The sequence below is a fragment of the Passer domesticus genome, chromosome 1 (genome assembly GCF_036417665.1).
Source record: "Passer domesticus isolate bPasDom1 chromosome 1, bPasDom1.hap1, whole genome shotgun sequence".
In the NCBI taxonomy this organism is placed as follows: Eukaryota; Metazoa; Chordata; class Aves; order Passeriformes; family Passeridae; genus Passer; species Passer domesticus.
This window is the reverse complement of record NC_087474.1, coordinates 19,286,251-19,311,568: the sequence shown is the minus strand read 5'-3', so window position 1 is coordinate 19,311,568 and position 25,318 is coordinate 19,286,251. Positions and strand designations below refer to the sequence as shown.

The window sequence follows — 25,318 nt, the reverse complement described above, 5'->3', positions numbered from 1 at the left end:
ATATAAAGATGTTCAGATATTTTATGTAAGGACTGTTATCTTGAGGAAAATATTAAATGGGAAATTTCTATGATATGATATTTAATTTAAAATAAAATGTATGTGCACTCTTGGAGAGTTTGGGAGTTTTCTAGGGGTGTTTTTTTCTGCTTTTTAATGCTTCTTTTATTTATATAAATTTGTTGATTATAACAAAACAAACTAGAACCAAAATTCTTGAACATTCAAATATCCTTGAAGCAGGCCAAGTTTGATTTAGTTAGTAACACAGAAGAGCACAGATTCACACTGAGTCATCCTCTCACAGCTGACCTGATCCTCACTGTCACTCTTGACTTAGCCACTCATAATTCTAGCACCGTGTGCCAAAGAATACTTTAAACACTTTTAAGAAAAGGTGGTTTTAAGGTTTGATTTCATATATGAAGAACTGCGATCCTTACTGAATGAAAGCATTTATAATATCTCATTCCTTCTAGATGTACTTCCTTCTGATCCCCCCCAGGATATTGGACAATGTCCTGAATCTGATCACATATCTTGGATTCCTTTCCGAAGCCACTGTTATTATTTCAATGCCAATGAAATGAGCTGGGCTCAGGCTGTGACTCAGTGCATTCAAGCAGGTAATTATTACTTTTACCCAAATATAGAACTTCAATCTTGACATTAAAAAGAAGTCTTGAAAAAATCTTGAAGAGTAATAATGCAAAATCTACAAATATTAAAAATAAGGAATAAATGTCTCATTTATTTTTTACTGTTATGTGCTTTTAAGTTATGTTGAGTTTAAGGTGATTTCCTTGTTCTATTTTTCCAGCTGCGTTTGTTTCTCGTTATATTTCTTCATTCACAAAATTTCTCCTTTTAGTAAGATCTTAAATTTTATATGACTTGAAAAAATCCATTTGTTCCTGGCCTTATCCCTTCTTTTCCATATATTTCCCTACACAATAGGCAAAGTAAATATCATAATAACAATCACTCACTTTTAACATGGGCTGTGTGAAAGAGGTTGGTCCAAATGGGATTGCTTGTGCTGCCTGGTAGCCCTTACTCTATCATCAAGGCTCCGTGGCAGAGTGCAGAGTCCGGGGAGGGAAAATGCTTCCCTCCTTCTCCTTGGAGACATCTGTTCCTGGCCAAGACCAGAGCAGCACCTTGGCACTCTTTCACCTCTGCTGCTGAGTCATCAGCTATCTCATCCATGTCTCAGGAGGCCAGGAAAGAGGAAATAAATGGATCCTTTGTTTCATACCTTTTTACATCCTCTTAGCCCTCTTATGCTACCACCACTGCTACAAAAATTAATACAGAGGTGTGAGCTGCAGGTTTGTTTGTTGCACAGATTTTGTTGAGCAGTATTTCATGCTACATATTATTCTGTCAAACCATGAAGAACAAATAAATAATCACTCATAATTCCTATGAACAATATCATCTAACCACTTGAAAACATAGTGCACCTTGCCTGCTGTTTAAAAGTCATCATCTTCTCTGTGCCTTTGTGTCTTTCACTTGAGATGAGATCTCTCATTGCCTGTGCTATTCCCCTACAGCTGGACACTTCCTTGTGGTCTCTATTTAAATTCTTCTTTATTCCCTATCACTGGGAGAGGTTTTTTAATTAATCTTAACCTGTCTCAAAATCTGTAACTATGTTGGGGATATCTCCAATCATATTCCTTTTTTTTTTTTAATAGGTGGTATGTTGGCTTCTGTAGAAGATATATATGAATCAAACTTTTTAACAGAACATGCAGATTTATATGCAAGCAAGACAAGCGGCTTCTGGATAGGAATATACAGAAATGTATATGGTAACTATTTTAAAATAAATATAAATAATATAAATATAAATAATATAATGCTAAAATAATAATAAACAGACTTTATTAAATGGAAAAAATATTAATACAATTAATAGGTTTTAAGCAACCAATTGAAGTAGAGTTGGAGTTCAGACCTGAGTCCTCTCAGAGGTTGTCCCCTATTCCTGGTCTCTGAGAAAGCTTTTCCTGTTGGGGAAAAGTCCTGACTGGTTGTCATCTTCTCTTGGCTGGGGAAGACGTGTGGGAGTCCAGCCACAGCCCACAGCATCATGCTCCTCTGTGACTCTGTGTGGAGAAAATTAGGCTGCTTGCTAAAGCATGCAGTAGAAAATATGCATCTGAAGGAAAACACTGTTATCAGACTACAAGCATTCAGAAAGGGTTTTATTTTAGATTATTTTCAGTCCAATGAAACATCAAAACTTTTTTTAGAGTTTATAAAAAAAAAGTTTTAATTTTAAATAAATGCATTTTGAATGGATTTTAAATTTAAATTTAAATTAATGCTAATTTTAAATTTAGCATTACAGTAAAAGCTTCATGATTTTCATTGAGTGCTGATGAAATAATGAGAATTTTTTATTAAAATTCTGAATTTAATTATTTTCAATTTGAAATTTTAATATCCTAGACAAATATAAATTTAAAAAAATTAAATGGAGAAATATAAATTAAAACTGTGATATTATTATAACTGATAAATCTGCAAATCATAATTTGGGAAAGCAATTCTCTTGGTTTTGAGACAAGACTCAAATGAGATAAAATGCATCAAAAAAAAACTACAGATGGAATTTCTGACGAAAGCAGTATTGCTTTATAGGCTGAAGAAGGTAATATGTCAATATTCATTAAGATGAAGACCTTTCCTGTGGATCTATTAGCATTGATACTAACATTTACCACATCAGGGCAGCTGCTTTGGCAAGACAACAGTGTCTTAGACTTTGTCAACTGGGCTGAGGGACAGCCCTCGGGGGATGAGCTGGCTTTCTGCGTGGAGCTGTCTGCGGCCACGGGCCACTGGAGCATCCTGCCCTGCTCTTCCCAAAAGGGCTTTATTTGTAAGAAACCAAAGAGTAAGTGACTTCTTTAATATTCACTCTTTCCATTTATGGTTTTATTTCAGTAGTAATAGCACCATATGAGTGTTGCAAAGGACTGACACAAGTATTTAAATGTTCAGACAAAAATAATACAAGTGTATTTTTTTTTTGCCCTGTTTATGATTTCTTGCTTCATAACCTCAGATTTTCTTACACTGTATTTTCTTACACAAATATTTCCTGAAAAAAAAACCTCAAATTTTTTTTTTTTTTTTGTTCCCCTCCAATATAAACATATTTTTTTCTCCTGATATTCCTATTTTCTTTCTATGGAACAAGAGTGACATCAATAATTTGCTATTCTTCCTCTTGCTATACTATGATACATGCTGTTCCAGCAAAAGATGGATGAAGCAATCCTATTTACACAGGAGCGGAAGCGCAGTCCAGAGAGCATATAGTGACCTTTGAAAAAAGTAGAAGTGTTTTGGTTAGCTTTTTTTTTTTTTTAATATTGTATTTTTGCATAACTGAGTACCATCTGCTTTAGTCAGGAAGTAGAAATATCAGAATAGTGTAAGCCAAGCAAGCATGTGGTATTTTGGAGTTTAACTGTTAATTCTGCAAAAAAAAAGTCCAATTTCCTGCCCTGTTTCACAACCCCAGGGTTCAGGATGTTTCTGAGGTTCAGTCCTTTCCCCCACCAAGGCCAACCTGCAGCTGGTGGGGGAAGCAGCAGTCACAGCATTGTTCAGGGCATGCTCTTGAAAGAAAAATTCTGCTTTCAGGACAACGCCTAGTTTTCTTTGCAGGCAACAGACACTACTGAATGATAGCTGTCCACTACCAGATGTCAGAAAACAGAAACTCACTCTCACCACCACTCTTTATGTGATGGGTTTGACTGTGAGCGGCCCTGATGTGCAATGCCAAAGTACAGAGGGTATTTAATGCCAGCAGAACGGTGTTTCAGCACAACCAGGTGTTTATCCCATTACAGCCAGCCCTGCGCCCTTTCAAGAGACAAATTTAACAGCTGCTTCTCCTTTGTGCTCGCAAACACACCAGAGCCCCATGCATTGCCCTGGCTCTGCTGCAGCAGCCCGGCTCCTGCGCATCCCTGGGCTCCCGCTGCCCACAGGGAGAGCCGTCCTTGCTGGGGCCAGCTCCCAGCATCTCCAGCATCTCCCGGCATCTCCAGCATCTCCCGGCATCTCCCAGCATATCCCAGCATCTCCCAGCAGCTCCCATCATCTCCCAGGCAGCCGGCCGGGAAAAGCCTTGCAGACTGCGCCCTCTGTGCACAGCCGGGAAAAGCTGCACAAGAAAGCTTGGGTTTATACGTGTGGTTATAGATGCAAATAAATAATGGTAAATTAAGACCTGCTGGGTCTACCAAAGAATTGTGTGTGATACAGGAAAGCTCAGCTGTCCTCAGCAGTCCATCAAGTTTTCCCAGGCTCCACAAGAAACAAAGTCGGTGGAAAGGGCAAGGTTAATTAATCAGGAAGAGTCCTCTTAAAACAGTCAGGCACCAGTACTGCTTAGCTTGGAGATATTCTGGTTATTACAAAAGAGGCAAGAAGGGGGATTTAATATGCAAAACACTGCAGTTTTATTGAAGGCAATATGGAGTTAAAACTCTTTCATGCCTTTTCCGCTCTCCTAATTTAGCAGATGTGTTTGCAGAAGTGATGATGATGTGCAGGTTACCAGACCTTTTGCTAATATGAAACTGTCAGGAAGAAAATGTGACCTTTCTAGATTTTGACTAAACATTTCTCTTTATCTTTGACAGCTATTCTTGAAGCAGATGGAAATGTGAAAGGTAGGATTTTCCCCCTTCCAATTAATTTCAAAGATATGTGCTTAAATTTAATATTATTTATTTTGTGTGTGTATATATATATATATGAGCTTAATTTACTTGATTGCTATTGATTTCTTTCCCAGCCTAATTTATCAGTATCTGTAAGACTCTTAGGGAATCCCAAGATAATCAAATGCTTTGGTAAATTGATCACCCCCTCTCTGATCCTCCTTTTGTAAGATTCTCCTCTTTTGGTAATATCTATGAGAAAGACTGACACAGAGACATTATAATAGATTTTCCACGTGGTAATTCAGGAAGAAATGACAGTTTTCAATAGTCTTATATGTGTTTGTGGCTACAGTTCATTCATTTCTATTTACTTTTTATTTATTTACAGATGCCAAAAAGGACAAAGCCAGTGGTCACCTGAATATGTGGATACTACTTACTCTGGTCCTCATAATTTTATTAGGGGTGGGCTTCATGATTTATTTCTTGTTCAAGATCAAAACTGGAAGTGGAACTGGAAGAGAGGTGAGGCGGAGCAGCAAGCAGCTGGAATACAGCCATGTCCTAACTGCAGGAGACAATGGAAGTGATGTTACCAACAACAAAGAAAAAAATGAACATAGTGCTGTCTGATGGGATAACAGCCAAATAAATTATTAAGCTGAAAAAAATATAGCTGAACTAAAGGAAACCTTAGTCTCTCAGGTTCATGTAACTTTTACTATGAAGTAAAATTGGCAGTTATTCCTTTGGGAAAGATTAGGAAGTACTGCTGTATGCTTCTCAATAAATACTCTCAGGTATTTATTGACTTAGTACTGTACCAAATGGCTAATTCAGCAAGCAAGGAAAATAACAGAGCTAGTGGAAATTTAGATTTAAAAGTTGTGGGTTACTTATTCAGGAATTTGTGACAGCATCACTTACAGAGTCAAGACTAACACTGACCATTCTGCAGAGCTGTCAGCCCTAGTTCCTGCACTTTCAGAGTATCTCACCGTAGTGTTCTGAAGCCTCCACACTGTTACTTAAGTGATACGTGGAATAAACAGAGATTTACATGAATTGTTTTTCCCCATTGCTGTCCTTGTCTTATACCCTTTACACAAATATCTTGCTTGTGATAGTATTGTAAGTGAAATGCAAATACTTGTCCTTCATTCATGGCTTCAACTTGAATTTTGCAAAATAAATAAATCTTTACATACAGTCTTATTCTATGACTTTGAATGTTTTTTATCGATTATGAACATGAGACTATATCAATAAACAATCTATATATTACACAATAACATTTCTGTGTTTAATTAGCATGTGGAGATGATACATGGTTTGTTGATCTAATGAGTCTTCTTCCTTAAAAAAGAGGCTGACAGCAGGAGACACAGAAACGTGAACAAGGCATATGACTAAAAAAGCCATAAATAAACCATAAAATAAAATAGTTGCCAAATAAATTTTGAAGAATGCATTCCTGGTTTTATTCTACTTCATCACTCCTTTTAGGATAGATTTGCTTACTACACTCCACCTCTCTGATAAATGGACTGATAACTGGGCACTGTGTCCATGATTCAGGCCAGTAAAAGAGTGGGGCATAAAGCAGTACCTTGCTACTGAAATGTTTTAGAGACTTACTGAGATGCTTAAGTTTTCTAGGAATTCTCTGTGGTCTATGACATTCTGAAGAGAAAAAGATCTCAAGGACCTCTGTGAATTACACACCTTTAGAAAGTGCTTAAGAACTGCAGAGGAAATGTTACATTGGATTGACAGTTTATGGATATGTCAATTAAACGAAACATTTTGCAGAGGATAAGGAATAAAGGCCATTTTTTTACTCAAACTACTTTTAATGACAATCCTCTTGATCTTCTTTTCTGCCCTTCATGGAAGTTACAAAGAATACTTTTGGGTTTTTTTTTGGTAAATACGGAAATGGATTCTGTGCTGTTTGATGGTTACTGATTAAGGCAAAGTAAACGCAAAGAATAAACAGATAAAAAAAATCCAACATAATATCATTATTTACATGTTCTATATTTTATGTTGATAACACAACTCCGAAGACTGTATTGTGTGAATGAGTTTCTTCTATCTCATTAAGTGATGTTTTGCTCTTGCAGCAAATACTGTGAGATTGTTTTCATAATAAAGCCAAGAAAAATGAGAAAAAATTTGAAGGGCAATTTCAGCTGAATTTCTTTCGTCCCTTTTTTTTCAAAATTACTATGGGATTGTACATCATGGCTGTAGTTCATTTCCACTTAATAAATGACTGAAGCTCACTTGTAAAATTTGAAACTATTCCTCTATTCTTGTCTCATTTATGCTTGGTATAAAGAAAGAGTAAAGTACTTAAGTTCATTTCTACTTCATGAATGAAATAATTTTGAAAGGCAGGAGGTTTTTTTTTAAATCACAGAATGATTTGTAAAGATTTTGTTAATTTGTGTTGGCTCTTCTAAGATAAATTCACATGAAATAACAACCCACTAGTTCTACTAGCTGATGCACCAGATAGATAAAGGCAGGTGCATGCATTTTGTCAAGTCACCACGCAAAATTAAATTGTCCTGTGGGGGTTAATTTTTTATACTGAAATAGTCAATATTGCTCACTGCAGTAAATTAAATCAATATATCTTTTGCAGCAGTGAAGACCTTTCTGGCTAAGAAATTTGCATGTATTTTTCTCTGAGTTTCTCAGGTACATATGTTTGACATTTAAGATACATTCATTTAAAGAGCACTCCCTGCTTCTTTGTCTTTGAGGATCAGAATGTTACAATTCCAGCACAGAACTAAGAAAGTTAAAAACAATTCAGTGGAATGATCTTGAACTGTTCAAACTTTGCCACTTGCATTTGAATGGATGGAAACTTCACTTTCAGATGCAAACTTTAAATTTTGTAATTATTTATAGATTTCAAAATACCACATGTGACAGGATATTTCCTTATTTAGAGCCCAGAGTTTTCTCTTTCAACTAAATATCTCCAAAACAGAGAAGAAGCCAGCACCAACTGATTCTTTAAGGACCTCTACTGCAGCAATTAATTTCATTTCATCTCATTTCCTTGTGAATAAGAAGACAGAATGAAAAACTTGACCTTTTCTACAGTTTTAGTTTTCCTGTCATTTGTTCATACTGCTTTTCAGACACTCGGTGAGTTTATTTTTTACTATCTCCTGCAAAAGTGGATGTGAAAGTGGACATCTTTGTTGTCTTGCTGGTTTCTCTGGATTTAAGACTTCCATATAGATTTACTACTCTACATTTCATATTTCTGTTAATGGGAGTGGTCCACAGAAGTTTCCACAAAACAGATACAGAGATGTTGATTTACTTTTAAAGAAAGGGGAATATCCAAAATGGGATAAAGCTGGGAATCAAAAGTCAGGACTGAGTCACATATGTGAATAAAGATTGCCTTTTGGGTACAACTTATTTATTGGTTATGTTTGCTACTGTAAAGTAGATGGACTTTGCAGTGTGCTCCATAGTCTTTGTCTGTATGTGTGACTGACTCACAAAAAAGTGAGAAGGATAAAGTAATTAAATAGGGTGTTGCATGTGTATCTCCTAGCCTTAACATGAGATTGTGTGGGATGAGGTGGAACATGTGGATTGATGTAAGGTGCAGCAATGTGGCTGAGAACAAGCCAGGGGAAAAAAAAATTAGAAATATTTGAGAATCAATAACAGCTGTGGAATAACCACTACAGCAGTGAGAGTAAAGATGAGAGGGATACTTAAGTGAAGTTGGCCAAAGACAGATCACAGCTCCTTTTTAAGTAAGCATGATGATAATTTTCAAAGATGTGTTTACTTTAGTCTTCAGTTCATTAGACTTGTGGAGTGGGGTACATATCACAGCTTCCAAAAGCAGACACTGTTCCATGTGACCCTGTACAAAAAAAGAGGGTCTCTCACCTGCTCTGTGAGCTGGAAACCTGACCCAAAAGCAGAAACTTCACAGTTTCCAGCCAGAACTCCTATTATTAGGTCCAAAAATTTTAATGAGGGTCAACAGCTGGTACTTAGGGGACTACACTAAGCACTTATTTACTCAGCAGTAAGAAATTAAAGACTTTATAATATTTAAAACTTTTTGCCTAAATGGACAAGGAAAGAAGAAACTAAGTCTCAGCTTCAAATTTAGATTTACAGAAGTGAAATTCCTATATATTACTGAGCTGATCAAAGTAATACAGGGACCTTCTGGAAGAGCACAAGAACTCTTCTTTCTGTCATACCCTCTCAGAATTTCCCAGAGACTTTCTCCTCTGTTCACTACCCAACACTGGCTTGCCCTAACATCCTACACTTTTCCTAAAAATTTACTTTAGTATGTGGAGGGGAATCTCACTGCTTCTTCTGAGCTATTCTCTCAGAGGGACATGGCAGTGAAGCTGCATCTCTGTTTCCAGGTGTGAATTTGAGGCACAGAGGGCTGAAGGGCAAAACCTTGCCCTCCTGTTCTATAGGTCCTAGAATATTCCTTGTAGTCCAAATTTCAATCCCTCATGACCCAAAGCCAGTGAGAGCTGCATGCTACCTGACATTTTTAAGAGCATGCAGCTGTTTGCCCAGGAGGACTTGCTTTGTGGGTCACAGCAGAGCTGCAGTTCTGGACAGCCCTTCCCAGCAGGGTTTACTAATCTCAATGGATTACAACAGCAGGCTGCCTGTAACCCTTTGGGAGTGTTAACTGTCTTGTGTGGCACTCACAACGCACAGGCATGCAGGCCCACACCTATAGTACCTATACAGAATCTATATTTATATCACTGTTTGTTCTTGTGACAATGTTTGTGATTTATTGCGCAAATTATGTTGACTTATGACAAATGTACTAAGGAAATTATACTGGATCGAGGCAAGGTAACAAGCCACCATTACATGGTTTTTAATTAAAAAAAATCCCCAAACCATAACAGAACATGTAAATTCCAGAAGGAGCCCTCATTAATTCTATTAAGCACAAATGGGACCCCATGGAGATGTATGTCACAGGAGCTAAATCTATAATGCATGAAAGTGATGGCCAACTTCCAAATTTTCAGTAAAGGTCTCTTTTGGAATTCTTGAATGAAATGTGCATTTCAGAAGAAGATAAAATTCCATTATTATGATCACATATTTGAAGCTGTCTTAATGTTGTTTATGTGTTCTTATTCCCCTGTATTGTGTTCCCATGAATTTACTGAGCTGTACTTACTTTTCCTTCCCAGAATGAATGAAATGTGTCTTGAAAATGCCATTTGATCCTTGTAAAATTTGCAGCCTCCTGACATGAGTCAGGATAGAATCATAGCATAGATCAGCATAGAATAAACAGCGCATATTTCTCCTCACAACCTCCCCTTACGATGTGCTCAACCTAACCAGTTATTCTGAATGTTTTGTTTTACAGACAAGGAAATATTCTTAATATTTAATGAAGATACTAAGTTCTGTTTAATTGCTCAGAGTTCTGAGGTAGTCACAACAGCTGCTTGCAAGGAAAACAATGATTTACAAAAATTCAGGTGGGTCTCTGATCATCAGTTAATGAGCATGGCATTTGCACAATGCTTGGGAGTGCCCAACAAGAGAAACCAGGCTAAAATTTCTCTGTACCCATGCAACAAGAAAAGTGAGTTCCAGAAATGGGAATGCAGAAATGCAGCCTTGGCAATCCAAGGGGAAGATTTATTTCTCAGTGCTGGCAAAAAAAGAGAAAATATTTTGCTGAAAACAGGATCAGAGGCAATGGATAAATGGAAGATCTATGGAACCATGGATAATCTGTGCTCTCAAAGCTACGAAGGTAAGGTTTAAGGTTATTTTTGGTGGTTTATTGAATCGACTTGTTTGCCATCAGAGATAGGATCTTTTGGTTTCTGCCCGCCTTAGCCTAAAACCAGCTTTTCCCCCTGAGGCTATTGTGGACTACTAGAGAATGATTAGCTCACATATTCAGGCCTGTGTCACTCCATCCTAGAGAAAAACAGCTGCTTAGGTTCAGACACAGTGCAGTATGTGAGAAAAATGTGCATATTTTTTGTTCTTTACTTTTAAAGCAAATGTAGATGTAGGGTTTTTTTTAATTGTTAGTGTTAATCACTCTTCCCAGTGGTGCCTAGCAATAACACAATGGGCAGAAACCGAATAACACAAAGTTCTGCTTAAACAAGAGGAAGAAGTTCTTTTACCATGCACTGGAACAGATTGTCCAGAGATGTTGTGGAGTTTCCCTCACTGGAGATATTCAACAGCCATCTGCACACCCTCCTGGACCATGTGCTCTGGGATGGCCCTGCTTGAGCTGGGAGCTTGCACCAGATAACCCTCTGTGATCCCTTCCAACCTGAGCCATTCTGTGATTCTGGGACTTTGTAATCAAAGCACTTTATTTAACTGCATACTATTACTACAGAGCTTGTGTTAGTATTATTGTATGAAAGGGAAAATCTATCAATATTAAATGTAAGGAAATAATTCCATGCATAAGAGCTTCAGTTGCTCTAGGAGATTTCAGGTGCCAAAATATCCCACAATATTGAACCACATGAAGCGGAATTTAAGCCACATGATAAAAAGATAGCATGAATTTTAGAAAATTAGATATGAGATAAAAAGATATAATATTATATATATATGTAATACATATATAATACATACAATACATATGTATAATACAAATGTACATATATAATACATATAATACATATTATGTATACATATATACATATGTACGTATTTTATATATGTATAATAATACATATTATATAACACATATTATTATATATTATATTATATATGAGATAAAAATCACTGCAGCTCTTTCATGGTTGTATATAGCAAGAAACTGCTCAATCTCTAGCTGGTACAGCTGATGTTGTACCCCAGAAGCAAAGGGTAAATTGCAAAACCTGCCAAGAACTTCCACGGAAGACATTTTTGGTAACAGCAGTTCCCCAATTACACTGGTGAAACACTTGTCATGCTTTCTCCACGTAGTCTTATGGAGAGTACAGACACACATATATTCACAAAGCTATATTAAAACTTCTCTTTTGCTCCCTCAGACGTGTTTACACTGTTAGGAAATTCCAATGGAGCTCCGTGTGCCTTCCCCTTCCTGCTGAGTGGAAGATGGTATGCTGAGTGCACAGCTGCTGGCAGGTCAGATGGTTTGTTCTGGTGTGCAACAACGCCCAGCTTCGATGAGAACCATTTGTTTGGGTTCTGCCCAGCTGCCAGTAAGTCCCACATGCTGACACAGACCCTGTAACACAACCCTGCCACATAAATATATCAATATTGAGATGCTGTTAATGTACAAGGGAAAACCTGTGTAGTGGCCTAAATTTTACTCAAAAATGTCTCTTTCAAGCAATGACTTCCTGACAGAAGTAACAAATCTACTTTCTAATAGCCTACAGTCAGGCTGAAAGTTGTCTGTGTGTGTCCATCAATAGTTAAGACTGAGGAAAGAACAGTGTGCTTTAAATATGACTCTCTTCAGCATAGAATCACCTGAAAATTGAGATGCAATTCACAGTCTAATACTCACTATATTTGTGATAGCAGTAGTCTAACCTTTTCTGCCCAAGCAAAGCCCTGTTCTGTATAACAAGATTGGTCTACAGCTCATGGAAGGAAGTAGTTTGTTTTCTGAAAGATATAAAATTAAAAGGTTGGCTCAAAGGTTTTACTGAAATGTTAGCATCATCAGAGTTTCTCTTTTAGTGTTTCAGAATATGTGACAAAATAATGCTATCTTAAACAGATAAAAGTAATGTCATGGGAGTGCAGGATAAAGAACCCCAAATGTTCATGAAGATATTAAAAATGCTGCCTCTAACCTAAATTTTCAGTTCAATACCAAAGAACCAGAATCACAATTTGTCATTTTGATGGGAGCATTGCACTGGTAAACCAAGTTCAGCTCGCTCTTAACCACCAACTACTATCATTCTGACTGATTTGGTGAAAATTATTCTCTGGTGCAATATTGTAAGCAGTGGCTTCAAAAATCCCATTACATCCTCATTATATGAACTAGAAAATATGATGTATTTGGCATTATAAAATTGTTGGGACATTATCACTTATACTTGAGTCTACAGTTAAAAAAGAATGTTAAAAATGTCTGAATCAGCAATCAAGAAACAAAATAAGAAATAGAAAACTTTTCCTCAAACAAACCATTTAAGAAATGTAATGTTTTTTTTTCTCAACAAAAGAGAAATTTAGGACATGTTGTAATCACAGCTCATTTTAGTATTTGCCCAGTGAACACTTTTGCTAACAGTGAGCTCTCAGAAGACAATTTCAATATTCTGGTTATCTAAAACACATGCAGACCACAAGTACAACCTCAATTCCCTCATCTGCTCCTGACAGGACCCTTCACCAGGTCTCTTGCCTTCCTCTGGATGTGCTCCAGCACCTCAAGCTCTTTACTGCAGTCAGGCTCAAGACTGAGCTGAGTATTCGAGGTGTGGCCCCACCAGTGCAGAGCCAGAGGGGCAATCACTGCCCTGCTCCTGCTGGCCACACCATTGCTGATACAGGCCAAGCTGCTGTTGGCCTTCTTGACCACCTGGGCACTCTCTGGCTCACGTTTGGCTGGTTATCAACCAGCACCTCCAAGTCCATTTCCACTGGACAACTTTCCAGCTGCTCTTCCCCAAGCCTATAGCATTGTAAATGTAATCAGTCATGGCACATTCACAAGAAAGGTTTCATTACTGCAAATGTTTGTATTTCAATTGTGTTCCAGCCAACAATAAACTTGGGGATAGCCTATGAGCTTCTGAACAGGTTTCCAGGGTAGACAATGATCAAGATACAGTTTTGACTTATTGGCCTCTTTTCAATATTCTTTTTCTCCTGGAGATTATAAAATTTGAAGGGGAAAGTGCAAATAAAGGATGAAAAGCTTATCACTGATAATGTCAATGACACACCCTCTTTTCTTAACAAAGATCAAGATAACTTGTGGGTCTGAGCCTTAATTGCCCCAAAATGTTATTTCACAAATAAGCTTGCAGTTAAATTTTGCCATAACACTTTGTATAACATGTTTATTACAAACTCAGGTACTAAATCACCTTTCTCTCTCACAGACATTGACCGATTTTGGAGCACAGATCCTTTGACAGGAACCTACTACCAGATAAACCACCAGTCAGCTCTCACGTGGCACCAAGCAAGGAGGAGCTGTCAGCAGCAGAATGCTGAATTATTAAGTGTCACAGAGATACATGAACAAATATATCTAAGAGGTGAACTAATAAGCAACATTCAGTAAAAGCTCTTTTGAAAAGTTTTTTTGACTGATTACAAATGTTTCAATGCTTTAATCACATTACAGTGAATAGCTGAAGAAAATGGTATCTATACTAATCAGAAATAACACAATTACAGTACATTAAGCTTTTTATCCGTGGAACTTTAGTAAATTGTGGAATTATTATTATTACTATTACTATTACTATTACTATTACTATTACTATTACTATTATTATTTTAAAAATCTAAGGATTTTCAGCTAATTAAGCAAAAGTTAGCTCAAGCTCAGAAAACACCAGCAAGATTCTGGAAAGGGTCACATGGCAATTACATGGCAATTACATTATATGACACGTTCTATGGTTATATTTTGTGTTAATAAATCAGTATTCTTCATGTATAGCTAATGAAATAGTTGTTTTGAAATATGATACAAATTTTATACAGACTTTATAGATTTATGCACACTGTAGAAGGAAGGTTGCCCCTATCAGTTGCACCACAAGCAAAACATAACAATATTAATAATAGAAATTCAATTTTTCCATTTTCAAAGCTTATTGTTTATATATAACTGCAGAATAGCATTAAGTTCAGATAAACTAATATGTAAAATAACCTTTTTCAATTCTCTACCCTTTATCTACACAAAAAAACCTCTGAGTTTGTTACCAGTAAACATGAATTCTGTACTGAACTTAAAAATCACTAAGACTTCTACTATCTTCTTCTAAACTTTAGAAATGCTAAGTTTTCCTAGCAAATCTCATTAGAATTAAATTCTTTTGGTTATCTAGATTTGATTGACAGCAAGAGATCCTCTCTCTGGATTGGGCTTAACAGTCTGAATCTCAACAGTGGCTGGCAGTGGAGTGGTGGCTTTCCCTTCAGATACTTTAACTGGGCACCAGGTAGTAATCTTTTTAAACAATTTTTGGAATTATAATTTGAGAATTATGCTTTTCTTCATTAGATATAGCTCATGGAATTTCAAGCAGAAGACCTAAATAACCTCATCTCCTATCAGAGGCAGATAAAGTAAAATGCCCTAGTTGAGCTGTGTCATACTGGGATGATACTGGGATGCCTTCAAGTCAGAAATCCTCTGTGCCTCTACAACTGTCACAGGGTTATCAGACCCTGCATCCTGCAAGGACTCAGCTGCCAGCGAGCATTGATCTTGCAAAGCCTTCCTCTTCACTTCTTATGCTTTTTTATAATATTCTCCTCTCATTCAAGAGTTCATGGCATTGACAGTTTATCTTTGAAAGTCAGTTATTGCCATGGCAACAGCTGGTTGCAGCAAATTCTGAATAAATGCAGGCATAGTCCAACTTTCTGCCTTCCCAAGACTCAGAGGTGCCACCCGCTTTTACCTGGCACAGAAGATGAAGGGAAAGCCCAGAGCTGCTGAGGCTGGAGGAAGATTTTCTACCTTCTCTTGAGCTGATCAAATTCCTCAAGCTTGGCAGGGCTGAGAGGTCGGCTCTGAGGTCACTCACCCACAGCCCCAGGGCTTCTCACGCAGTGGCTGTGGTCATGAGCTGATCTACACACTTCCAGTTCACTGCAGAATTAAGTTGTAATTTCTGTGGGGAGAGGGGGAAAAAAGTAATTAATCACACTGTGGGCCTCTCTGAGAAGGAAACACTGACCATACCCCAGGGAGAGTGGTCCTCTGGAAAAACTCTGGGGGTGTTGGTGGAAGAGGCAGGCACAGGAGAGACAGCAATTGTGAGGGAATGTCAGGAGGTTCTGCTTGCAGCAAGGAGCAAATCTGCATTCAAATTGCAACGGGACATGCAGAAAGGACCACTATTCTGTAATCAAATGTGTGAATTATGCAATAAGAATCAAAAGAAATATTTTGATGAGTGCTTCTAAATTACATTTCATTATCCCTGGTAAAAAAATAATTGTAGGAGTGAAATAATGAGCCTGTAATTGACACATGAAAAGGTGATCAGTAAATTGCTCTTTTAGCTGCTGATATAAACCCTGTGCTACATAAAAATAATTGGTTTTTATCCCATGAAGGAAGCCCTGAGCCTGAGTCTGAAAAACTCTGTGCAGTACTGAACCCCAGAAGAGATACTAAATGGGAAAACCAGCCATGTGAGCTGAAACTTGGCTATATCTGTAAAAAGGAAAAATCTACAAAGGATCCTTTAATTCTTCCATCAGGTATGTCAACCAAATAAAAAACCTTTTGATAAAGGCATAAGTTGTTTCAATAAAGTTAAATCTAATGGCTATTTAAAATAAAAAGAAAGTGCAAGCATTGAAATTTGGTTAACTGCTATGATGACAGGTACAGAACATAGCTTATTGTTATTTCTTTAGCAAAATATATTTAAATACTGAAAATGTTCCTGGAGCCCACTAACCACACAAGCGTTTTTTACTTTATGTTATTATTCACAATTCCAGAGGCACTGGGTTAAGCCATAGAGTTTCATGAAAGTATCATGGTCTGCATGGACATGAAAATAAAGTTAGAGATGCTTCACCCTTCCTGCAGTGCATTCTAACAGAAACACTGAGGTTTGTCACAGAAGGGTTGGGAAAATGTCATCAGCAGGCTCAGAGCAAATTCTTGATGGCAAAAAGATGGCAATCTTTCTAGATTGCTATAAATATTTCTAAAATTTTGATCTAGAAAGATGGCAGAAAGGAGCTTCCTTTGGACCACTTTTCTACTATACTTCTCTCTGGTTTTTTTAGTGAGAGCTGGCATGAAAAGCCATGTGTGTAGAGAATCACTTGTGCTGCAGTAATAATGTCTTTCCTTTATGAAATATAAAAATTGCAATTGGGTGGGATATATTGTGTGGAAATGCTGCATATGAAATTCCAAAATATTCCTGTGGACAGTGAATACTTCACACTAGTGAAGCCCAGTAACAACTGGCTCCAGTCTTTTCCTCTTTTGTTCAATGCAGTTTGCTTACTCTAAAGGCACCATGAGCAACAACATACAGACTAAAATACTGAAGTACTGCTTGTTTGTTGCCACCTCCTTTTCACTCTAATTTGTTGATTAGCTAAATTTCAAATGTAATTGCAGTTATTCTATGCTTCAATTTGCACCATTTAAAACTTGAAATATCTATTGGTTTTGAGGGGATCTAGAGTCTGTTAAATGCCCAGAAGAATGGTTGCCCTATGGAGGTCACTGTTTCATGGTTCATAGAGACCCCAAGGAATGGAGAGAGGCTCTAATTTCCTGCAATGAGAGCAATGGTGACCTGGCCAGTATCCACAGCCCTGAGGAGCATGGCTTCATACTGTCTCAACTGGGCTACAGTGAGTATTTCTGCAGGGCAGTGTTTGGTGCAAATACAGACCTGTACTACTAGAAATCGTACAGGATTTAAATAAAAGAATTATTTCTTCCTTTTTATGAATATTTATAGGGAAGGCCACAGATATATAGGTTAGAAAAATGCAAAAGCTAAAAAACCCGCAAGAGGAGTCATTATTGTCTTTTAATTTTGATTTTAATTCTTTTAATTTTGATTTTCATTTGTTTTTCACTGCATGAAATCACTTGAAGGAAATAACAGCTCCAGTCACTACAGCATTTAAGTGGAATATCTGCATCAGACACCTTGTAGCTGTAGATACAGTAATGTACTTTACTGATAAATCTGACCAATATAATTTCCTGCTGGTATCTCATTTTTAACTTCTTGAAAGAAGAGTGAGAATTACATTTGAAAACAAACTCCTCTGTCTTTTAATGCAGATGAATTTGCATTGCAACATTGCAATATTGCAACTTCAGCTCATCTCCATAAAATCTCACTCCTATGGACTGTTTCATCTTGGGTAATAACACAAATGAATTCCTGTCCTTAGGAGCTGTCGATGAGCTGTGGATTGGCCTGAATGACCTCAAAATTCAAATGTACTTTGAGTGGAGTGATGGGACTCCTGTCACATATACCAAGTGGTTGCCTGGAGAACCAACACAAGAAGTCACTGGCCAAGAAGATTGTGTCATTATGGCAGGAAAAGTGAAGCATTCTACATTAATCATGCAGTGTAGCACTGTACTATTTGACTTTTAGCTACATTTCCAGGGAGATTTTTAATGCAACTTAGCATAGTTGCTAAGCTGTATAAAATCAAAGAATGTTACCTTTATTCACTCAGACATATGGTTGTTCTAAATTAAATTTAGAATGAAATTTCATAAATGTATAAAATATTCATATCTGATTGTAAGCGTACATTATATGCCAAGTAAACCTTAACAGTCTGGCTGTGCCACTTAGCTTAACATAACCTTACCTCCAAGCTCAAATACCTGGAATCCACTAAAAAATACAGCTATTCACATTGAAACAGTATTTTGAAAAGAATGATAATGTTTCCAAAGTAAAAAGTTTCGGCCTCACTGCTTTTCACCTCTTCCCAAACTGCAACTAGGATGGGTACTGGGCAGACAGTGCCTGTGACAGGAAGTTAGGCTACATCTGCAGAAGAGACCCACTACAAGGAGTTTCTGGAACAGCAAAGACTGATCCTGCCTGCCCGAAGGTAAGAAGAAAGCATAACCAAGAATCTGGTTAGCAAAATTTCACAAGCTCGTCTTGACAGTGAAATAATCTTTTTTTTATTTTCCTTTTCTAGCAAGTGTTATTCCAGAACAAATTCAGGGTGATAATTTTCACTACATTCCCATATAAGGAATAATAATAAGTCAGGCCTATTACTTCTCAGAACTTTCTGTGAAAGGAGCTAAAGCCAATTCTGTGGTTGTCAGCATATTTGTTATATTGTTCTGCAACCATCTGTGGTTATTGAATACATAGTAGGGACTGGTAACAATTCTGGACTATGCAGTACGATGCAAGTGAATTTGTTTTGATCAAGTCATTGTATCCTACCAGTTTTTTCCTTTTCCCTCTTTTTACTTTCCTATTTACTCCTATTCTATATTTAGTAACCTTTCCCACAAGCCCATATGGGGAGCAGAGCTGAGACTCATTGTGCTCAATGGAGTTAAGCAGCAGCCAAATACTAAACATAGAGTTCATTCCCCTTTCTTGGGTACAGAATGCAAATCTTGAGATGCCACAAAAGGGAAAAGTGACTTGGAATTCAGCTGTAATTTTGGGGATTTTGCTCTTCAGTGGTTTCTACGTTACCTCTTCAGTCAGACTTTTTAGGTGATCTGATGTATTAAATCAATTAATTAGTCAATTTACTGTTCCTTTAGCCTCAGAAACATAGGAAACTTGAGCCAGCATCTCTACTATAATACAGACTACACTTTTTTTTTGTTCCAAGCAAAAAATATTTTTTTTCATCTCTGTGTCCCTCTGACATTTTTACCAGTAAACATTTTTCCATTATTGTCAAAAAATGAGACTCATAGGCATTAAATCAATTCTTTCTGCATCGGTAATCTCTTCTTAGCATTTGCTAAGCTGAATTTCCATAGGTACACTGGAATTCAGATTTATAAATAATCATCTTAAGTTATATTAAAAATATTTTGGCTTATGTATATTCATTGAAATTCAAGTGCTAGAACATATGTTGTTTTTAATTGCAAGTTTATTTCATGTGTTCTTGACAGGGTTGGAAAAGATATGGTTTTTACTGCTACCTGGTTGGACATACCTCTGTAACATTTTCAGAAGCAAAGAAAACCTGTGAAAGGAGCAGTGGTTATTTAACAAGTATAGCAGACAGGTATGAGAAGATTTTAAAAATTGTATATCTGATGCAATAATATTGGAATTTTAAAAAATAGTTGAGAACTTTTTGAAAAAAAACCAAACCAAACCAAAAACCCCCACAACATCCCCACAATAGAAAAAATGAATAAACATAGTATGACTTTTCTGTCTAAAAATAATTTACACATCAATGCTTTCTAGTACTTTACTTTGAAAGAACAGACAACAGCAACTTTGGCTCTGTAAGGAGTAATTTTTCAGAATAGCACAACTTCACCCCCTATTGCAGCTGGGGCCCAGTTAAACAACATATTCCCCCTAAGAGGAAATTTAATGGAGAATCTATTAATTTTAGCTGTGTGAAGTTTGGATGCTAGGCTTAATCCCATCTGACTCCTGTCATTTCAGATATGAACAAGCCTACCTGACCAGCCTCATTGGTCAGAGCTCTGAGAAGTATTTTTGGATTGGTCTTTCAGACATGGAAGAACAAGCGATTTTCAAGTGGGTGACTGGTGAAGGTGTTCTGTACACAAACTGGAATGCAGCAATGCCTGGTACGCTACTGATGCAAAATGATTTTTGCCTTTTTCTTTCTTTATATTCTCTGCATTCTTTACACATATATTTGTAGCTTATTATGGTATTAGAAGCTAGTCCCAATGCTTTTCCCTATCTTTCCCCTATCCAGAAGGACAAAACATATTCCAGACCTCCAAGCCCCAGGGGGTACAAGGCCCCCATCCTATCTTGTTTTTTTCTGGGAACCAAGGCAAAAAAATAGCACTTCAAGATATATTTATATAAACTAAGCTTAGTTTCCATCTGAGAGGGGAGGATGTTCATAAATCTATGGGCCCAGTTGGGATCCATCACAGGGTGGTAAGAGAGCTGGCAGATGAGCTTGTGAAGCTGCTTTCCATCATTTACCAACAATCTTGGCTCACTGGTGAGGTTCCAGGTGACTGGAAGCTGACCAATGTGATGCCCATTCACAAAAAAGGGTGGGAAGGAGGATCTTGGTAATTATAGGACAGTTAGCCTGACCTCAGTACCCAGTAAGGCAATGGAGCAGTTTATACTGAGTGTCATCGCACGGCACTTACAGGATGGGTTGGACTCAATGGTCTTAAAGGTCTCTTCCAACCTGTGATTCTGTGATTAGAGAGGGTTGAGGGAAATTACCTCACCTCTTATATCTCTTACTGATGATTTTTGTCAATTATGCTAATTTTATAAACTTACACAATTGTATTCACCCTGTGGTGGGCTGGGAATTTTGTGGACATTTTCCATGTCTGCCCCTGGAGGCCTCCAATAAAGACCAACCTTTATATTTCCTCCTATACTAATGTTATCTCAAAAGTGTGTTGTTTCATTTCTAGGTTTTTTAAGGCATCACTACCACTGGATTAAATCTATGCTACTAAGGAACTATGTTCCCTAGTTCTAAACTGTTTTCCAACTTCATCAAAATAAATCCATGACGACACATATGAACATTCTGCCTTTGAAATGGAAATGTCTTTGACAAATGTACCTGGCAGAAGTGAGGCTGAAAATCAAATCCTGGGTTCAGTTTTGAGTCCCCCACTACAAGAAAAATATGGAGATGCTGCAGCATGTCCAGAGAAGGTCAACACAGCTGGTGAAGGGTCTGGAACATGAGTCTAACAACGAGTGGCTGAGGGAGCTGCAGTTGTTTAGCCTGAAAGAAAAGAGGGTCAGAGGAAAATTTATCACTTTCTACAACTGCCTGAAAGGATGTTGTAAGGAGGTGGAGATCAGGCTCTTCTCCCAAGCAACAAGTAATAGGGGAAGAGGAAATGGCCTCAAAGTGCATCAGGAGAGCTTTAGATTGGATACCAGGAAATGTTTCTTCACAGAAGGGATGCTCAGGCCTTGGAATGGGCTGCCCAGGGAAGTGGTTGAGTCACCATCCCTGGAGGTATTTACAAGATATGAAGATGTGTGGATGTGGCACTGATGGTTTAGTGGTGGGGCTGATGGTGCTGTGTTAATTGGTTGGACTCCACAATCTTACAGATCTTTTCCAACCTAAATTATGCCAAAGCCTTGCCATGAGTGGCAGGGGAAAAAGGCAAGCAAGGAGCTGTTTATGCATTCAAAGTGAAGGGACAATGATGAGGGACTTGCTGGTTTCCTCTTTTCATGAAGCTTCTCCTCTGATTGGACACTACACTTAATATTTCAAATAGTCTTTTGTAAATTAATTACATGAGCCATAAAAATGTCGAAAGAGCCTCTTTAAAAAACGTTTCAACTTTCTTTTTTATCTTGTAAAGGGAAGGAAGCTGGTTGTGTTGCCCTTAGGACTGGAAATGCAGCTGGACTATGGGACGTTCAAAACTGTGAAGTAAAGGCAAAATTTATCTGCAAAAAATTAGCTGAAAAAGTCACTGTTCCTGCTGGTTCTGAAACAGTTTCTGATTTCAAATGTCCCTTGGGTTGGGATACAAGCAACAGCACTAATTCATGCTTCAGAGTAAGTATTGTTTTTTGCCATAGTCCTACCTGGGAAACAGGAGAGCACCAAATAGATAGGTAATTGAAACATCACCGAATGGCACAATGTAGCGAGCTTTTACACAACTATTCAAATATCACTGCAGTTTTCACTCTATCAGTGATAAGTAAGGTTATCCAATTACTTTTGAATCCATATTGTAATGGATAATTGTAATGGAAGGTTTACTTATTTTTCTTATGCAAGGCAGCCAGCAGATTTCTGTTTAGCACACTGAAAACACAGTGTTCCACCTGCATCTAGGGTTTTTTGAGAGAAGAAGATCAAAAGAAAACATGGTTTGAAGCCCGAGATTTCTGCAGAGAAATAGGAGGAGACCTGGCTGCCATTAGAAATGAAGAAGAGCAAACGGTGATAGAAAACTTAATAAGGTAAGCAAGCAAACTGTCTAATAATTTATATTAGTAATTTATACAGTAATAAAAAATGGTACTGTTGTTTTGCTCCTGAGATAATTATTTTAAAATCTATCTGGTTTTCATCATAGCAATAAGAAAAGTAACTGAGAGAATGTCTCATATGCGTAATGTTTTCAAAGAATTTTTGGAGCTTCTAAAATGTGTCATAACCTGCAAACATTTTAAACTCAGATAAAACCAACCAAACACTAGAATTTGTTGAATGCTTCTCCACAGACCCTATTCTAAGCTTGTTTAGTAAATAATTTTGAAACCAAATTTTGTCTTCTAGTAGCCTGAACATTTTATTTCTGAGAAAAAAAACACTATAATCACAACATCAATGCAGAAAAACAACATGCTCTGTTTTCAATACAACCATTTGCAAAGCAGGAAATTTTAAGGTGTGAACTTCATGTACTTGCCAGTGGGAGTTTGCTGACCAACAGTCAGCATCAAGTTTAAAATTCCTGCATTGAAATGTTCATTAAGTGTTAGAGTTATTGTCCCACGTAACTTTTAAAATTAAGTAGAGCTAACAACATATATCTTCTTCCACTGTACATTTTTTTCACACTCTAGAAAGAAATCCTCATCATTTCAGCCTTTCTGGATAGGTTTGCAGTGTTTGGATCCTGATGGTGGACTTTCCTGGAGTGATGGTTCTCCGGTGAGTGTTTCACCGTGCCAGTTTCCTTCTGTTCTGACATTTTTTCTGTTGGAGAAGTTTCCATGACTGGTGTGTATAAAAGGTGTATAAGAATTTCCAAAAATGCCTATTTTGCAACGGGGTAACTCTGAATCATTATTCTTCATACTAGATTGGAAAAAAACAAAAGAGGCCAATAAACCCTGAGGTTATACCATTACAAAAGTGATAAACAACAAAGGACTATTTTCAGCTACAAAAAAAGATTATCCAAAGGCACAAATGAGAAAGGTCTCTCCTAATTTTTGTTAGTCTGTGGTGATAAATTGCCAGTGACTTTTTCCTGTTTTTTATTTATAATGTCATTTGAGTCCAGTTTTTGTGGGACAGCTACAGACTGTTAGATGCTGCATAAACTCAGAGCCTTTGTTTCCTCTTGCAGTGTTTGCAATTACTTTAATAGGTCACATTTGCTTCACAGCCAGAGGAGGTAGAAAAGGAGTGGTTGGAAACTTTTGCTCTACTTCTCATTCCTTATAGAGTACAGTTTATTTTAAAATAAAAACCACAGGTGTGTTTTCTCTGTAGGTGAATTATCAAGCAAGCAACTATTTTTACGATCCTACTTTTCAAGACTGTGGAGCAATCAGTGAAAACCCTTCCTTGTTATGGATTAAGGAGCACTGTGAATACAGTCACAACTGGATTTGTGAAATAAAGAAAGGTAGGTTACTTTTTACTCTAAACTCACCTTAGGAAGAAATTGAAGTTGAATCCATTCTATCATAACAGGAGACTCTACAAGTTACATACTGGTAGAAAGTTTTGTTTATTTCACAGCAATTTTGCACACAGAAAAGAAGGTCAAGACCTTCGGAATACAAGATTTCAGCTGTTAACAGTAAACTTTTTTGTTTCATTATAAAAAGTATATTCCATGAAAAGGTTTACTAAAATTACACTTCTTTATGTAATTGTGTAATAATAGAAAATATGATGAAAGCAGTCTTAAGAGCTTACCTTGCAATATTCACTGCTCTGCACAAAAGCAGATTTTTGTCAAAACCAAAATTCTGACTGAGGGAGGAAGAGAGGACTATAATTCAAAGAAAAAAAAAAGATAAAAAGAAGAAGAAAAATACTATTTTGAATTTCCATATCCTCTGTGAAGTGAAACTTCACTCCTCTGCTCAAATGTTGGTACACAACAGCACAGTAGTCACCTAGTCTAAATTAAACAACACTACCAACATTATAGAATTGGTCTTTTTGTAAGATGACATGTAAAGACAAGCTTGTAACAACAGGCCTGCTGTAACAAGAAGATGGTAATGAATGCTTCAAAATTTAAGACAGTTTCACATCTTCATCGCATACTAGTAGAAAAATCTCTACTTCTCTGGTTTTTTTCTCAGCTATTGCTGGGAAAAATATTCCGTGAACATTTTTCTATGTGTTGGGCTACATAATTTACTTCCCACAGTAACAGCAATGTTCCTCTGGTGGCTCCCACACTAGCCCCTGGGCTCCTTCACACTAGTTTCATTTACTACTTCTCTAAAAATGTAATTTCTATGCTGCTGAATTATTCAAAAGAATTTCCTAACCAAGGCACAAAGTCTCAGCTTCTCATACTTATAAAGCAATAATCATAGACCTCTATCTCAGAGAGATGTGAAGATGGTTTTCCTGTTTGTTCCTTTGTGAGTTCTCACCTGCATAATCACCACAGCTAAAAATCATTAGCAAAGTGTCAATAGTGGCTGTTCACAGTTAATCAGTAGTAGCATATGAATGGCAGAAATTACAGCCTGAAGAAATTGCCATCATTAGTCAGCAGCGCATAATGGCATGCTGAAATAGACATGTTACTTCATACTAGAGGAACAGAAGTATATTAGGGTTTTTTCCTTTTAAATCTTGTGACCATTTTCTTTTTAAGATTGTAACCAATCATACAATACATTATTTTTAAAAGCTGACCTTTTTTTTTTAACCCAAGCATGTGTAAAAAAGCAAAAATTTGTTTAGTATTTTAATTT

General features: G+C 37.1%; 2 protein-coding genes across 3 annotated transcripts in view; both read left to right on the top strand.

The window, feature by feature from the left end:
- The window catches only part of LOC135293952 (macrophage mannose receptor 1-like), a 32,388-nt gene extending 26,473 nt beyond the window's left edge, over window positions 1-5,915 (top strand). The window contains exons 25-29 of the mRNA XM_064408658.1: window positions 480-626; window positions 1,704-1,820; window positions 2,744-2,911; window positions 4,677-4,706; window positions 5,089-5,915. Of these exons, the coding sequence (XP_064264728.1) occupies window positions 480-626; window positions 1,704-1,820; window positions 2,744-2,911; window positions 4,677-4,706; window positions 5,089-5,333 (707 nt within the window). The 3' untranslated portion in view covers window positions 5,334-5,915. The remainder of the gene's footprint in view (window positions 1-479; window positions 627-1,703; window positions 1,821-2,743; window positions 2,912-4,676; window positions 4,707-5,088) is intronic.
- Window positions 5,916-7,606: 1,691 nt separating this feature from the next.
- The window catches only part of LOC135293936 (macrophage mannose receptor 1-like), a 35,340-nt gene continuing 17,628 nt past the window's right edge, over window positions 7,607-25,318 (top strand). The window contains exons 1-15 of one of the 2 annotated variants that reach the window (XM_064408629.1): window positions 7,607-7,868; window positions 10,120-10,515; window positions 11,777-11,950; window positions 13,823-13,981; window positions 14,786-14,899; window positions 16,026-16,172; window positions 17,121-17,294; window positions 17,850-18,007; window positions 18,423-18,533; window positions 19,579-19,694; window positions 20,090-20,238; window positions 21,988-22,187; window positions 22,473-22,600; window positions 23,210-23,297; window positions 23,865-24,000. In XM_064408629.1, coding sequence (XP_064264699.1) covers window positions 7,799-7,868; window positions 10,120-10,515; window positions 11,777-11,950; window positions 13,823-13,981; window positions 14,786-14,899; window positions 16,026-16,172; window positions 17,121-17,294; window positions 17,850-18,007; window positions 18,423-18,533; window positions 19,579-19,694; window positions 20,090-20,238; window positions 21,988-22,187; window positions 22,473-22,600; window positions 23,210-23,297; window positions 23,865-24,000 — 2,320 coding nt within the window. In that variant the 5' untranslated portion in view covers window positions 7,607-7,798. Of the gene's footprint in view, window positions 7,869-10,119; window positions 10,516-11,776; window positions 11,951-13,822; window positions 13,982-14,785; window positions 14,900-16,025; window positions 16,173-17,111; window positions 17,295-17,849; window positions 18,008-18,422; window positions 18,534-19,578; window positions 19,695-20,089; window positions 20,239-21,987; window positions 22,188-22,472; window positions 22,601-23,209; window positions 23,298-23,864; window positions 24,001-25,318 lie in introns of both variants that reach the window. The other variant, XM_064408627.1, reaches the window with a different exon arrangement.